Source organism: Dioscorea cayenensis, unplaced genomic scaffold (assembly GCF_009730915.1).
Source record: "Dioscorea cayenensis subsp. rotundata cultivar TDr96_F1 unplaced genomic scaffold, TDr96_F1_v2_PseudoChromosome.rev07_lg8_w22 25.fasta BLBR01000284.1, whole genome shotgun sequence".
Classification (NCBI taxonomy): Eukaryota; Viridiplantae; Streptophyta; class Magnoliopsida; order Dioscoreales; family Dioscoreaceae; genus Dioscorea; species Dioscorea cayenensis.
This window is the reverse complement of record NW_024086675.1, coordinates 1,706-17,125: the sequence shown is the minus strand read 5'-3', so window position 1 is coordinate 17,125 and position 15,420 is coordinate 1,706. Positions and strand designations below refer to the sequence as shown.

Here is a 15,420-nt window from a genome sequence, read left to right as displayed (position 1 = left end):
TGTTTCTCTACTCTTTATCTATCTATTTATTTATTTGTTTAATTCTCTATATCTTTATCTCCCTCCTCATTAATTCTTTGTCCATCTCATGAAATTAGAACACCTTAGTTTATTTCAAAAGCTCATTTATCTTTAGTTTAAATTCTTTATTTGCTTCACCATTCACACTCTAAATTATTATTTTTTAAATTATTTTGTAGAATTTGAAAGATGTCATCCAATGAAGAAATTGATGGATCTTGTAGTGTGGTTGACAATCAAGGTAATACTAAAAGGCCAAGAAAAAATGCATCAAATGTATGGAATGACTTTTGTTCCTCTTCCTACAAATCATGCTATATATGGTGATAATTTGAAAAAGGGTTTGAATGTCAACATTGTCATGTTATAATAGTAGCTGATAGTAGCTATGGAACTAATACAATGAAACGACATATTTTAAAATGTCCTGCAAGAAAAAATCATGATGTGGGGCAAATGTTGATGTCTTCATCACTTAAAAAGGGCAATGTTGAACTTAGGCATCAAAAGTTGAATCAAGAACAACACCGGGAGAATATAGTGATGGCAATTCTTTTGCATGAATACCCATTTCAGTTTGTAGAGCATGAGGGTACTAGAAATATGATCTCTTATCTTAACCCTGATGTTAAGCATGTGACACGCAATACAATTAAAGCTGATGTGCTAAAGTTTTATAGAAGAGAAAAAAAGAAGTTGCTTGACATTTTACAATTAGTACCAGGGAGGATTAGTCTTACATCTGATTTATGGGCATCCATTACGACTGATGGTTATATTTCTCTCACTGCTCATTTTGTTGACAAAGATTGGATGTTACAAAAGAGAATTTTAAATTTCCATTACATGCCAACACCACACACTGGGTTTGCAATTTCTGAAATGATATCTTCTTTGTTGAATGAGTGGAATTTGGAGAAAAAATTGTTTTCCATAACTTTGGACAATGCTAGTTCTAATGATTCATTTGTTGATTTTGTTAAAAGTCAACTTTGCATAAGAAATGGATTGCTTCTCAATGGTGAATTTTTTCATGTCCGTTGTTGTGCGCATATTTTGAATTTGATAGTTCAAGATGGGCTAAAAGAAATTGATAGTGGTATTTACAAGATTCGAGAGAGTGTGAAATTTATGAAAGGGTCACAATCTCGAAAGAAGAAGTTTCATGATTGTGCACAACAAATGGGCATCAATTGCAAAAAAGGGTTGCGTCAAGATGTTAGCACAAGATGGAATTCAACATATCTTATGCTAGAGTCGGCTTTACATTATCGAGATGCATTTATTCATCTTTCATTGAGTGACTCTAATTATCTTCATTGCCCTACTTTAGAAGAATGGAATCAAATTGAAAACATGGTCAAGTTTTTGAAAGTGTTCTATGATGTGACAAATATTTTTTCGGGCACCCTGTATCCCACTTCAAATTTGTTCTTTCTTGGGATGTGGAGAATCCAATGTATATTGCAAGAAGAAGCAAAAAATCCCATTCTTTTTAGAAGTTCATCATTGTCAAAAATGCAATCAAAGTTTGATAAATATTGGGGAGCTTTTAGTGCTATATTGGCTATTGCGGTGATTTTGGATCCTCGTTATAAAATGGATATTGTTGAATTTGCTTTTATGAAACTCTATGGTGATGATGAAGGCAATAGCAAGGTGAATAATATTCGTGAGAAGCTTCAAAAGTTATTTGGAGAATATTGCAATATTGATTTACAAAATCAAGGTAGTTCTTATACAATCCAAACAACTCAAGACCAAGTTATTGAAGGGGATCCAAATGATCCATTAATGGTGAGTACTTATGAGTCATAAGCAATTAAATTATTTTAATTATGTTATTTTTTTTAAAGACTTTTGCTTTTTCATGATTAATATGTATAGGCTTATGAAGCATTTCAAAGTAAGCGCTTGGCTTCACAAGTACGCAAGTCAGAATTGGATTTGTATTTGGAAGAGCCACCATCTGATAGAAGAAAAAACTTGAATGTTTTTAGAATTTTTGGAGCTCTGCTCAATATCGTTATCCACGTCTTTGTCAAATGGCGCGTGATGTTTTGGCGATTCCTATTACCACAGTTGCTTCTGAGTCTGCCTTTAGTTCAGGAGGTAGAGTGCTTGACCAATATCGAAGTTCTCTCACTTCAGACATTGTAGAAGCTTTAATATGTGGACGAGATTGGTTACATGCATCAATGGGTAAGTTTGTGAAATTTTATTATTTCAAACAACACTCACATAATATTTATATGAAGACTAATACAAATATTTTAATTGTTGTGTTATTATCTAGGTGGCCATGGAAAAATGAAAGATTTTGATGATGGCACCGAAGGGATGTTGAAGGTCGACCTTGTTGCTCAAACTTCAAATCAATCTTCAAATGAAGTTGAGATTAATTAACTTTGAAGATTGCATTAAAGTTGTGTATGTGATTTTATATCATTAAGACATGGGTTCTTGGGTATTATTTTTGGCTTGTTATTTAATTTTGTATTATCAAGACATGTATTTTTATGTAATACTTATTAAAACTTGGATTATTGTATGAATTAATTTGGATTGTTGGGCATTGCTTTTTGCATTTGATATGAATTAAATTATTTTTATAGTTTAGTATTTGAATGAACTTTAAATGTATATTATAGGATTCAAATAAAATTCAGACATTTGGACAACCCGGTTTTGAAAGAAACCGGGTTTGGACAAGGCACACTTGTCCGGATTTAAAACCGGGCCGGGTCCGGACATTAAATTAGTTACTTATTAGAGTAGTTGTCCGGACCCGGTTTTGTCCGGACCCGGATTTTTGCCACCCCTAAAAAAAATTATGGGATTACCATAATCTTTGCATAGTATGAGAGGTGTGTAGCTTTTGTGAAGTTGATATTTTTGTATCCATGGATGTATGTCTTTAAGTTGATGTAGCTACTATAAGCTTTCATTTCATGATAACTATTTATGGTTTTTTGTATGGTAGTTGACAAACTTTATAGGTTTCATTGCAACGTATTTTGTTGTAGTTGTTGACAACTATATATGTTATAATTATATTTTATTAATGTTAGTTTGTTACATATTCTATTTGTTGAATTTGGTTCATTCTTGATTTAGCCACTGTTTGTGAAAAACTTCAAAAATTCATGTAATAGAGTTGATATATATATGGAACTTGGTTTCTAAGATCAGGACAAAGCTAGGGTAGGCCCAAGTTGGGTCCATGGCCATGTATTCCCCCAATAAGAACATATTTTATAGGTTAATGCACATTAGCCCTGTTATATATATATATATATATATATATATATATATATATATATATATTAGGTACACGTTGATAAAAATATATGCACATTGCTCCCACTTTTTTTAAATAAAAAATATTATATATATTTTTTTCATGTTGATGCACATAATATATAACAATTATATTTTTAGTAAAAAATATTTATAAAAATTTCTTGTTTGGATCCTTGATATCATACAAATAAATTTTTTTATATAAAGTCTATTGCTTGCAAATTGAAATTTTTTACAAATTAGTATATATAGTCTTACAAATTTATAATTTTAGAAGATCATATTTACAAATTTTATTATTTAGTCTCTTGACATTTTGTAAATTTGTTTATATAGTAAAAAAATGTGAAAATTAATTGTTTGAAACCTGATTTTCTTTAAATTAGGTTATATAGATTATAGATTATAGTATATTTAATAAGATTATAGAGTAACAAATTTTATTGTTTAGTCGATTGACATATTAACAGAATTTATCATGTGTTTTTAGTAATAAAATATTTTTGCATATATTTTAAAAATTAAAAAAATATAATTATAATTTAATAAGTTAATTAATTATTAAAAAATTAATTAGTTAATGTTGAAATTGAGAAAAACCTTGAAATTTATTTGTGAATTTGTTTATTGTAAAACAAACATATGACAGTGCATAGGGTACCAGAAGTAATTTTACAATATTTTGTCCAGTACTAAAGAAATCAAAGAACAATAAAAAAAAAATTTTGTGTTGTCCATAAGATATCAAACAAGGTACAGCACAAGTAGTTGTGTTGTACCATAACTACTTGTTCTGTTATGTACTGTTTGTGATATACTTGGCTACGTATCAAACGGACCCTAAGGAAAAAAAAACAAACAAGAGAAAGAAGAAGGCGGACGTGAGTATCCTAACACTTATTGAAGACGCATGAGATTATGTTACTTGTATACGTCGGTGAGGATGAGCAAAGGTTGAGCGAACGGGGGCATGACCCCACGGTTTTTGTTATATATATATATATATCAAATTAATACATATAATATAAAAAATAATATTTTTAAAAAAATTTTTGTAAAACTTTATTATTTGGCTCTTTAATATTTTATAAATTGATTTATATAGTTTATTTTTTATTTTTACAAAAGTCTATTGCTTGATGAGTTGATTTTTTTTTTTTTACAAATTAGTATATATATAGTCTAAAAAAATATTATAGTTTTTAGACAAACATATTTATAAAAATTTTATTGGTTAGCCTTATTTAATCAAATCCTCTTCTCTTCCCTTTCCCTTTGTTACCGATCCTGCATGATTTTCTCCACTCCAAACTTCATTTACCAAACCTTATTCACTCAAGACCTCACCATCTACTCCTTTCAACGATCCACCTGACTCGACATCCAATTAACCTTCTCTCCGCTTCTTCCTTGTGATCCGTGGCTCCCCATTCATCACCCTATCCATCCTCTCTATCTCCACAATCCACACCATATCTCTCTCAACAAACCATGGGCAACGGCGATCTCCTCCTCCTCGCCCACCCTCTCCATCTCCGTCTACACGGCATCCGGTGGCGCCGGAGATGCATGCGATGGTGACGTGGTGGCATGTGAGAAAATGTGAAGGGTGTGTGAGGAGGCAGTTCAGCCAAAGCGAGAACAAGCTAGTTGGATCTGTTTGTGGGCGAATTGAACAAAAAGAGCGGTGGTACGTGGTTTTCGCACCGCCCGAGTGTGGAAGCGGTAGCGAGGTTAATTTGGGATTCAAGTCTTTGCCATTGTTGAGGATGACAGAGCTGTTGTTCGAGGGGACGTGGAGTTTGTGAGGGGAGTTGAAGAAGGGTGGAAAGGGTGCGTGTCACGCCATGGAAGGAGTACTTATGAGGAAAGGAGATGGCGCTGTAAAGAGCGAGAGAGCTTTAAAAGGGTTTGAAGATGGTAATGGTAACTCACTGTCCAATTTGTTATGGTGGATAATGGATATACAGTAGACCGGATGAGGTTAATTTTTTTGGGTGGGTACTTTATTATGCCTTTGTTACATTTTGAGCACTTCATTTCAATTTGTATCAAAATGAGCACTTAACTTCGATTTGCTTTCAGCGAGAGGGCACTGGAACTATTCTGGTGATGGGCTGCTGACGTGGTTGCCGGAATTCTCACGTGGAAGGCTATGTTCCACGTCATATGCTCATGTGGAAGCGCCAAGTGGACGACTAAAGCACGTGGCCGATCTCTTATGCCACATGGGATGCCACGTCAGACTAGTTGCTCCTCTTCTCCTTCTTCTCCTCCTCCCTCCCGAGACCATCTTTGCCCTCATCTTCGTCTCCCCCTCCCGTGAAGCCATCTTTGCCCTAATCTTCTTCTACCCTCTCCCTAAAGCCATCTTTTGCCCTAATCTTCATCTCCACCCTTGCATCTACATTCGAGAGACCAAAGCAGGGCCACATTTGTAGAGAAAGATGTTACATCGGGGGATCGTGAGATCTCCCCCTTCTCTCATATTACAACTAATGATTCTTGCTTTTATTCGATTTAAAAACTATATACCGAACTTGTCATATCGCTTATATGCGGTTAAAAGCGTGTATTAACTATTGATTAAATGTAGTGATTAGTTCTCGATTAAATCACGTAATTCATTTATTAAAAACTCATCGAAACCTTTGCTTAAATGCAATTAACTCATGTATTAACACCATATATTACTTCTTATAGACAATTATCAATTATTTACCCTTTATCTATTTTACATAATGTATGTTTATCGTAATATCTGTTTAAGAGACAAGTATGTAAATTTGAGACAAAATTTTGAGAGCAAAAATTTATACTTCATTCATTTAGCCTGTTTTAGAAGGTAATTACACTGTGCAACATCAAAAATGCCATCGAGGCTTTTAATTTATCTATATCCTTAGAAACAAAAATTACAAAAAAATTTCTGCAGCTTGGTCCTCCTTCAAGCATTCCCTCCAAAGATTAGAAGCACTACTAACTCCTGGTGGAATCCATTGTCTCCTTTTTTTGTTACAGACTTCAATTTTGGTTTTTCCACTAATTTTTGGGGTAGCTTCAAGCTGGGGCTCTTTTTTCCCTCCTTTGACTTGAAGTTTAGTTTTTGTTGGCCTCATTTCACCGAAAGAATATTAAACACCGCTCTTGTGTATTAATAACCTATATTATTGAAGATCATAAACACTTAAGCATCAGTTGAAGATAGTTAAATTGTGTTGCTTGATGACAATAGTAGTACCGTGATACGGGTGTTCTCATCGAATATTTTCAGTTGCGTTAGGCCTTTCATTGGATTGAGATTCAATGAAGTGATCAACCTGACACAATATGAAAAAGCAAATTGGTTTCCAAATTATAAAAGTTAAGTTGATACAACCATATTCATACCATTTGCATATGTTCTTCCAGAACATGTGGATCTATTCCATCTATAGGGTCATTACCGAGATACCTACAGGGACAATAGAATGATTAGAAAACTAATTTTACTTATATTCATATAGTGTAATTAACTCACCCTCATCGTAGGGATTAGTTGTTGTAGAAGGCCCTAGGTTGCCTTCCATGCCCATCGATGGGGATGATTAGTTCCCCTGGACATGCCACATAATAAAATGCAAGCTGAATTATTAAGAACAAAAACAAGAATGAACTTGTATGCAATATAATATAATTCATATACCGTTGACCATGAAATCTTTTTAGTTATGACCCTGCAGCCCCACATATGCTGCAGGTGATTTTTTGCCTGTTCTGCTCACTTTTCCTCTGTAAAATCCAGGTTCTTCAGTTGCATCTTTCCTTCTTAGCATAGTCTTCTTCCCCTTTTTGTTAACGGTTCGTGTGGTATCATAGGGCACTGAGGACTCTTTGGCCAACAACTTTTGTCTTGTGTAGGGTATAAGATATGCCTATATATTTCTAGGAATGTGGACACCTTATAATAGCTCATCTATATAATTCTCCGGCCTCGTCTTTGGTTGTAATATATTGCGTGAAATGGCATGAGAACAGTGGCACTCCGGGCTAATTGTCATTTTCTACAAGTACATGTCTTTTCTCTTGTGTTGACAACAAATTGGCCATCATTGCCTACAATTTGGTATTGGTCAACCCCTGACCATGCAACACTATGGGAGAAAATCATTGTCTTTTGCTTTTTTTCCAATTTTTAAGTATCTTAGGACAAATCACACTTTCACATTTTTGCCATTGCATCTCTCTTGTTTTTGAATTCCGCACATCGCCTTTTGTTCTTATGGTTTCGTTTAATGCCACTATCCCTTTGGTTCTAGCATCAAGTATAACACTATTAAAAACATTCACAAAGTTGTTATTCAAAAAGCATGTCACACATGAAATTAGGGCTTGAAGTGTGCCCTAGTCCAATGTCGGGGATCTATTTTCTTTAAGAACTCATAGGCATCCTGTGACATTGCTTTTAAGGTTTCCATTTCCTTGTTAAAGGCAGGGATGAAGCTAGCCCTAGCACACCTCCATAGTTGGTCTTTTAAAGCTTTTCCTTTGTAATTACTCCCCGAGTTGCTATGTATATGTCGTACACGAGTATCTATGCTCGAATTTGGAAATAATTCTTGCAATGTCTGGTATTAAACCCTATTAGTGGATTTATTTTGGCGCATGCACAACATGGAACATATAGCAAAAGTGGGAAAAAAACAAACAAACAGTAAGAAAGCAACATTTAATTAGACATGAGAGCATTTACTAAACCACAAATTAATTCATCAGTATTGAGGTGTTAAGGCATCTTACCTTTTTGTCTATCACTCATGAAGGCAAAATGGTGGACATTCATGATTTCCAAATCTGCACTAGTAGCTCCAAGAACCAACTCCGCTTAGCATAGTTCTCTTTCTCCACCACAGCCCATGCTATGGGATAGATGCAATCATTTGCATCTATTCCCACAGCTGAGAGGAGCTGGCCCCCAAACTGTCCTTTAAGCCAGCAACCATCAAGTGAAATAATTGATCTGCATCCTGCCATGAAACCTGCCTTCAATGGACCCAAGCAAAGATACATTCCTTCAAATATGCCTTCACTACACTTGAACATTATATTTTGACCTGGATGAGTTCTTAGCGCTCAAGTCTATAATCATATAAACTCTTGATCCGCTCACCCTCATCACCATCTAATATGCGTGTACATGACACATAAGAAATTAAAACCAAAACAATTGAAATAATTGAAACATCATAAGTAATAAATATAAACATCACCTTTTTGCAATGCATTTTGCCCTCCAAGCCTTCAGCCTACTGATGTCCACTTGTTGATTGTGCTTCACAGCTTGCTTGATACACCGCCACGCACTCATGAAGGATCCGCCTACGAATTGATCCGGATAATTCTCGACAATCCATTTTTGAACTCACATGCCTCACATTGTGCTCCCCGGTGCACTCATGTTTAAGAATTCAGATTTGATTTGAATTGTGTTTGGGTCTTTAATCATGGGAGCTGCCCATAAATAGAAAAGGGCATCCCTTCTTACAAATTGCCTTGCATCTCTTCTTATTACTTGGCCTAAAATTCATTACAAAACCTGTTCTTAATTCCATAGTTCCCCTGACACTCTCTAAATTGGCCAAAAACTATTGAACTTCATCCCAATCTCAAAAATGGGGGTCCTTCATATCAAGCTCAGGATGAAACTCTGGATATTTGGGCTTACTTGGACCTATCCCTTCTTCATCTGTCTCAGAATATGAATACAATTCTTCAGATTCACCATATTCAGATTCAATTTCATCTCTGACAGTAGTCTGATCCTGAACACCTTCAACTCTTCTATGGCCTTGTTGTGCACCTTGCTTATGCCCCTCCACACCATCACTGCTCTCATCATTGTCCACTTCCTCACTATTGAAGCTATATTCTGAATCATGAAGTTCACTCCCATCATCCCCTTCTTTCTGCTGTCTAGGACTTTCCATTTGACTGTCACTCTTCTCAGAATCTACTGCTTGATCACCAGGTCCTGTGACATGACTATCTCTTGCAACTAAGTTGGAAACCTTTGCATATATATTTAATATCCTGTTTTGGCCAACACTTGAAGCTAATTCCAAGACATCTCCATCATTCTTTATCTCCCTCAGCCCCATATTACTGCCTACTACGTTCAGCCACCAAAATGTAGTTCCATCCACAGCTACACTCATCTCCTTTGCCATGTTTATTATCTCTAATTTAGATATTTTATCAGGGTAGCAATAATCAGCAAAACCAGCAAGTTTACGGCCCTCGAACTTGTGTACCTCACCATAAGTGTAATACAATCTAATTGTGAAATACTCACTATTGGGTGCTGACAAAAAGGAAAGAAAAACAATTTGGTAATCAATGCATTATGTAGACTTTAATCTAAACAAAGACATCTTGAAGTATTTAACAACATATAAACATATTACCCTCAAATAATGCAATGAACATTAGCCTTGCTTTTTGGCATTAAAATGAGGAACACATGTTAACACAACAAAAACCAATTGGCATTAAATCATGCATTTTACAATGCAAACTCCCAAAAGTTCACAATGACATGCGATCAAAAGTAAATTGACAAAAAAATTAAGTTAGAAATACAAGCACCAAATTACAGAGAGGATTTATTTGATACAACAGAAAGATAGACTAAAAATGCATAGATCAAAGGAAAGAAAAAGAGACATTGACCACTAGATCTAGAAAAGTAAGTAAAGCACCTTTAGTACAATCAGTGCATTATGTAGATTTTTATCTAAACAAATAAATCATTAGATTGTCCTGTTAATTATCTCCTATTGATTTACTTCCAACATAGGTGGCAAAATAATGTGCATATAAACATAAAACTAGTATACATGCAATGTCTTACAATAAATTGGTGATCCTCAGTCTGCTGGCCTTATCATCCAATCAACTTCCATGAGGGACACACCGCAATTCTCGAACACACAATGTGGAGAAAGTTTCTTCAGTAGTATACTATTGGATGCGTACAGGCGCAGATGAAGAAATTAGGGCAATCGGGGAAAAGAAGATTAAGGCACTCGGGGATATGAAGATTAGGGCAGGAGATGACTTTAGGGGACTGGGGAGAAGAAAATTAGGGCAAACATGGCTTCATGGGGAGGGGAGATGAAGATTAGGGCAAAGATGGCATTAGGGGAGGGGTAGAAGAAGATTAGGGCAAAGATGGCTTCACGGGAGGGGGGAGACGAAGATGAGGGCAAAGATGGTCTCGGGAGGGAAGGAGGAGAAGAAGGAGAAGAAGAGCAACTAGTCTGACGTGGCATCCCATGTGGCATAGGAGATCAACCACGTGCTTTAGTCGTCCACTTGGCGCTTCCACGTGAGTATATGACGTGGAACATAGCCTTCCACGTGAGAATTCCGGCAACCACGTCAGCAGCCCATCACCAGAATAGTTCCAGTGCCCTCTCGCTGAAAGCAAATCGAAGTCAAGTGCTCATTTTGATACAAATTGAAATGAAGTGCTCAAAATGTAACAAAGGCATAATAAAGTACCCACCTAAAAAAATAACCCGTTATTTTGCCTATACTGCCATTGAGAGATATTTTTTATATTTAATATAAAAAATAAATATAATAAAAAAAATTCAAATTTATTCTATGGAAAAATTATACATCTATTTTAGTAATATATACCCATGATGATAATGATAAAAATAATAAATCCTAAACTTAGACATCCAAAGGTGCAACTGATTTGTTGTTTCTTTTCTTTAACTCCTCTCCTGCATCCATACAAACAGATAGATTTATATGTATTAGAAATTATTTATTAATTTAAATAATATATATATATATATATATTTATTAAAGGAATCAGCAAGTCATATATATATTCAAGGCGATGATATGTAGGGTTTGGATAGTAAACCTACATTTATAACTGAAGGCTCTTTATTTAATTGTTTCTATAAAGTTTTGAATTCAAAATGACTTAAATAGACCACATTCGCCCTTCTGATTATATATATATATATATAATGTAAAAAATTAAAAAAGAGAGATTGAGTGATTGATTATTATCACCTGATAGAGGTTCATCGTTGGTGTATTTTACATAACAAGCAATTATGAGATTTGCGATGACAAACATTCCCAGGCCTCCAAGTCGTGCTACAACCGCGCTCGTTGGATATATCAAAGCCATCATCAACCCAAACATTGCCCAAAAAAAGCACATTACCAAACCCCAGAAGGAGAAAAATGAGGGGAAGTGATCACCACCGTACTCGTAACATATGTAAATTATTATGAGGGTTTCAATGGCCAATACTAAATTGACCGTTAACAATTGCAATGGCCTTATGCCTTTTGGGAAGTGGAAAAAATAATTAACCAACACCATGGTTAATACCATGCACAACCACAGGAGAATGCCACATATGATGATGTAACTACCCTTCTTCATTGAGTATGGATTATATAACTTTTAGCTAGCTCGTTAAGTTCACTTTTCACCTTTTGATGTCCATTTAATATATACGACTATTTATATAGGTTTTACAAATCCTAATTTTATGAAAATTATCATTCTATTTTAAATAGGAGTAAAAAAAAAAAGAGTAGATAAGTATTTTTTTTTAAAAAAACTATCATTATCCTATTTTAAATAAAAATAAAAAAAAGTTGATAATTAAAATATAAAAAAGAGTCTGCTATCATACTTGGCATGGAAGTAAGAAAAGAAGAAAAGGATTAGTTAAAAGAAAATCCAAAAAAACATCCAATTTTAAAAAAGAAATTCAAAAATTAAAAAAAACAATTCCAAAAATTTCACGTGATAAATTTAAAAAAAAAAGTAATAAAAAGTAATAGAAGAAGGAGAACGGTAACGATTGCTCTTGTACGTGGAAAAAAAAACAAAACAACAAAACAACGATTGCCCTTGTCCAGGTACGACCGTACGACGATGGACGCCGTCACCTAGCAGGAACTTGAATCTGAGGTCCTTTCCAAGATCCGGTTCGCCAAGCACCGCTTGGAGACTTCCCTCTTTTATGCCCGTGTGCTCTGCTTCTTTGATTTTTCGGTAAGAGTTGTTGTATTTTGTTGTTTTTAATTGCTGGATTCACTGTGGATTGATATGTTTTTTAGGGGGATTGGGTTGGGGTTTTGGGTTGGATTTCGGGGGTGATTTTTTTTGGTTTTTGGAAATTTAGGGTTTGTTTATGAGGGGAATTTGGGGAGGGATTGGGGTTTGTTTGTGTTGAGTGCTGGATTTTTGGTTTATAGGAATGTGGCATGGGTAGAGGGTATTTGCTGGATTGGAGCTAGTGGGAGCGTTCTTGAGATTTCTGGGGACTTTCCGACTGGGTTAATTTGGAGTGGAGCAACGAGCTTGGTTCTGAATCCCATGTGAGTTCTTTCTGTCTATGTTCCTCTCTAGTTTTCCCTTTTTTTTTTTTCCAATTATTTTGTTGTTTTTGTTTGATGGCTATCTGATATTTAGAATCAAAGTTTAATTTGGCATTCCATTCAGTATATATATATATATATATATATATATATATATATATCAAGAATAACCAAGAATAACCAAGAAAAGATAACCTGCAGTATCACCCTCATCTTGAGAATAACCTAGAATAACCAAGAAAAGATAAGAGAGTTTTGGACATGGAATGGGATGCCCACGTCACATGCAGTCTTTCTTGGATTTCACGTAGTTTGTGAGAAATATAAAATATCTTATCCATGGGAATCTGTTAAACTAGTCTGCAAATGACTGAGTACTGAGAGTAATAAGAACTAAGAACAAGGAATTGTGGATAAATCATATTGTTTAATTAATGTGACATTATTAATTAATATCTTGATGATGTTAACTTATCAAAGTTGTTTTTTCATATTGGTTGAGAATAATTAGTGTGAATACTTAGAGATAAAGTAAAATTTGATGCATGTTTGGTTAAATGAAGAAAGTAAGAATCTTAGTGCATGGTATATATTTTTGTCTGATTTCTGTTTTTCATATTGATTGAGACTTTGAGAGGATGAAAAGATGAGAGAACATTAGCGTCATCAATCAGGGTTTTTGAATAGATTCCCATGTTCATCTTAGTTAATTATATATATATATATATATATATATATATTACTAGAAAAATACAAATTATTGTTATTAACCTGGACTACGCCATATAATGATATAACCTTAATAAATTAATGAGAACAATTTTTTTTGCGATTGAGGTTCGAAGGCTGACTTCATGGTATGCCAAGTGATCTTTTATTTTTCTTTGGTAGAGAGAGTGGTTTGCAAATGAGATGATTTTATTAGTTATTACTCATGTATTCATCTTTCATTCATTTTCATTCATTATATATATATATATATATATATATATATATATACTCATGTGAGAGTTCGCAGCATATGATATAATGATCCCTTGTGCTTAATGTGGAGCAAAAGTATATATTTATATAAATATAAATGTATATTTATAGCAAGCAAGCAAAAGAGTATATATATATTTTATAGCAATGCTTGTATGGATCCTAGTTTTATTAATATTGTATTTGTATGTATGGTTTATTATACATTAGGATTATTGTTTTAAGTTGTTTTATTCATTTATTTTTAATTTGCATGTGTTAAAATGGTGTTGATAGTTTTAAGGTTATTATTAGTTTGGCCGTGTTTTTTTGAAGCAAAAAGGATTTGTCTCCAAATACAAGACATCTCAAGGAAATTTGACTTAGGGTTGGAATTCGGAGTTTGTTTATTTTTTGGGCATTGGTCAGGTTGCATCGGAAATTAATTATGTAATTTTAAGTATTTATTTCTTGATGTTAAAAATAATTGAATAATTTACCAGAAAAAGGAATCATGCAAAATTTATATTGTCTGTATGTTAATATGCATATTTTGTTCAAAGTGTCAATTTGTTCAAAGATTTCTAGAACATTATTTTGGTATATTATCTTGTTGTAGAAAGTAAAATTATACCTTATTCTCAAGGTATCAGTTTAAATTTGCTACACAATCTGTTTTGCTTATCACTACTTGGTCACTAAATTAACTATGTATATGACAGGCTTCTTCAATATATAATTCAATAGCTTATGTTATGCATAATAATACTCTATTGTTCAAACCATAGTGCATTTATGAAGTAATTATAGTCTCACATCAGTTAACTAAGTTTAGTTTTTTTTTATTCCTTTTCAAATTTCAAGTTATAGCGCACTCATATCAGAGATAACAGTCTTGTATCTGGCAATTAATTCATGTCACAATGTGATGTTTGCTATAAATTTTAGTGGATGAAATATGAAATTGACTTAGTCTTGATGTCTTTATCTCCAGCCTTTCCTTCACAAAGTGTATTAGAATAAAAGTATGCAAACATTGAATACTATTAGATTGTTTTCTTTTCTTCGTAATTGAGTCTCATCATTGATTTTTTCCTTATTTATTTGTTGCTTTATTGTTAATTTATTTTACTTATTGCTTGGTACAAAGATATGCCATATGAACGAAAACTTGCGTATGAGGTGTGATGAACTAATTTACATCCAGTCTTCCTAACAGAAAAGTGAAAATTTTGTATGTTCTGTTAAGTAGAAAGTAGTTGTACACATCTATTTCGTGATGTTTTCCTGTCATACATGAGCTAGCACACATGAGATCAATAATAGAGAGTTAACAAAAAGGAATAACGACATTATTATTGATGTTCCAAATTATATGACAATTGATAAACAAAAAGGCAAGATCTAATTTGATGCAATGGCCCCTACCACAAGAGAATGCCAAATATGATGTAAGTGTACTGGAAAGGAAAAGAACAATCTCAAGGCAAAATAAAAAAAAAAAATATTAACCCATAATGTTAGAAGGACTTGGGGATAATAAAATTGATTCAGTACTTATGCAATGATTTTTGGATAGGATGGAATTTGATGATAACAAACCAGAAAAACCAAGAAAGGAAGGAAAGCAAAAGAAAACCATAAAAACAAGGAAAGAGAAGCTGAACACAGGACATTGGCTAAGAGCTTGGATTCACGAATGAAAAAATAATTTGAATGCTATGTTCCCAT

At 33.8% G+C, this 15,420-nt stretch overlaps 1 protein-coding gene and 1 long non-coding RNA gene across 2 annotated transcripts; both read left to right on the top strand.

The window, feature by feature from the left end:
* The first annotated feature begins 477 nt into the window (after nucleotides 1-477).
* Nucleotides 478-1,839, top strand: LOC120254004 (zinc finger BED domain-containing protein RICESLEEPER 2-like). The gene has a single exon (XM_039262162.1). It carries the CDS (start codon nucleotides 478-480, stop codon nucleotides 1,837-1,839), a length of 1,362 nt encoding a protein of 453 aa, XP_039118096.1.
* A 10,355-nt stretch (nucleotides 1,840-12,194) lies between these two features.
* Nucleotides 12,195-14,590, top strand: LOC120254005. Its single transcript, XR_005534497.1, has 3 exons — nucleotides 12,195-12,400; nucleotides 12,604-12,726; nucleotides 14,026-14,590. It is a non-coding gene; the product is annotated as an uncharacterized LOC120254005 (long non-coding RNA).
* The last annotated feature ends 830 nt before the right edge of the window (nucleotides 14,591-15,420 follow it).

What these genes read in the sequence shown, in the direction of transcription:
- LOC120254004 (XM_039262162.1), top strand. Translation starts at nt 478, where the DNA reads ATGTTGATGTCTTCATCACTTAAAAAGGGCAATGTTGAACTTAGGCAT.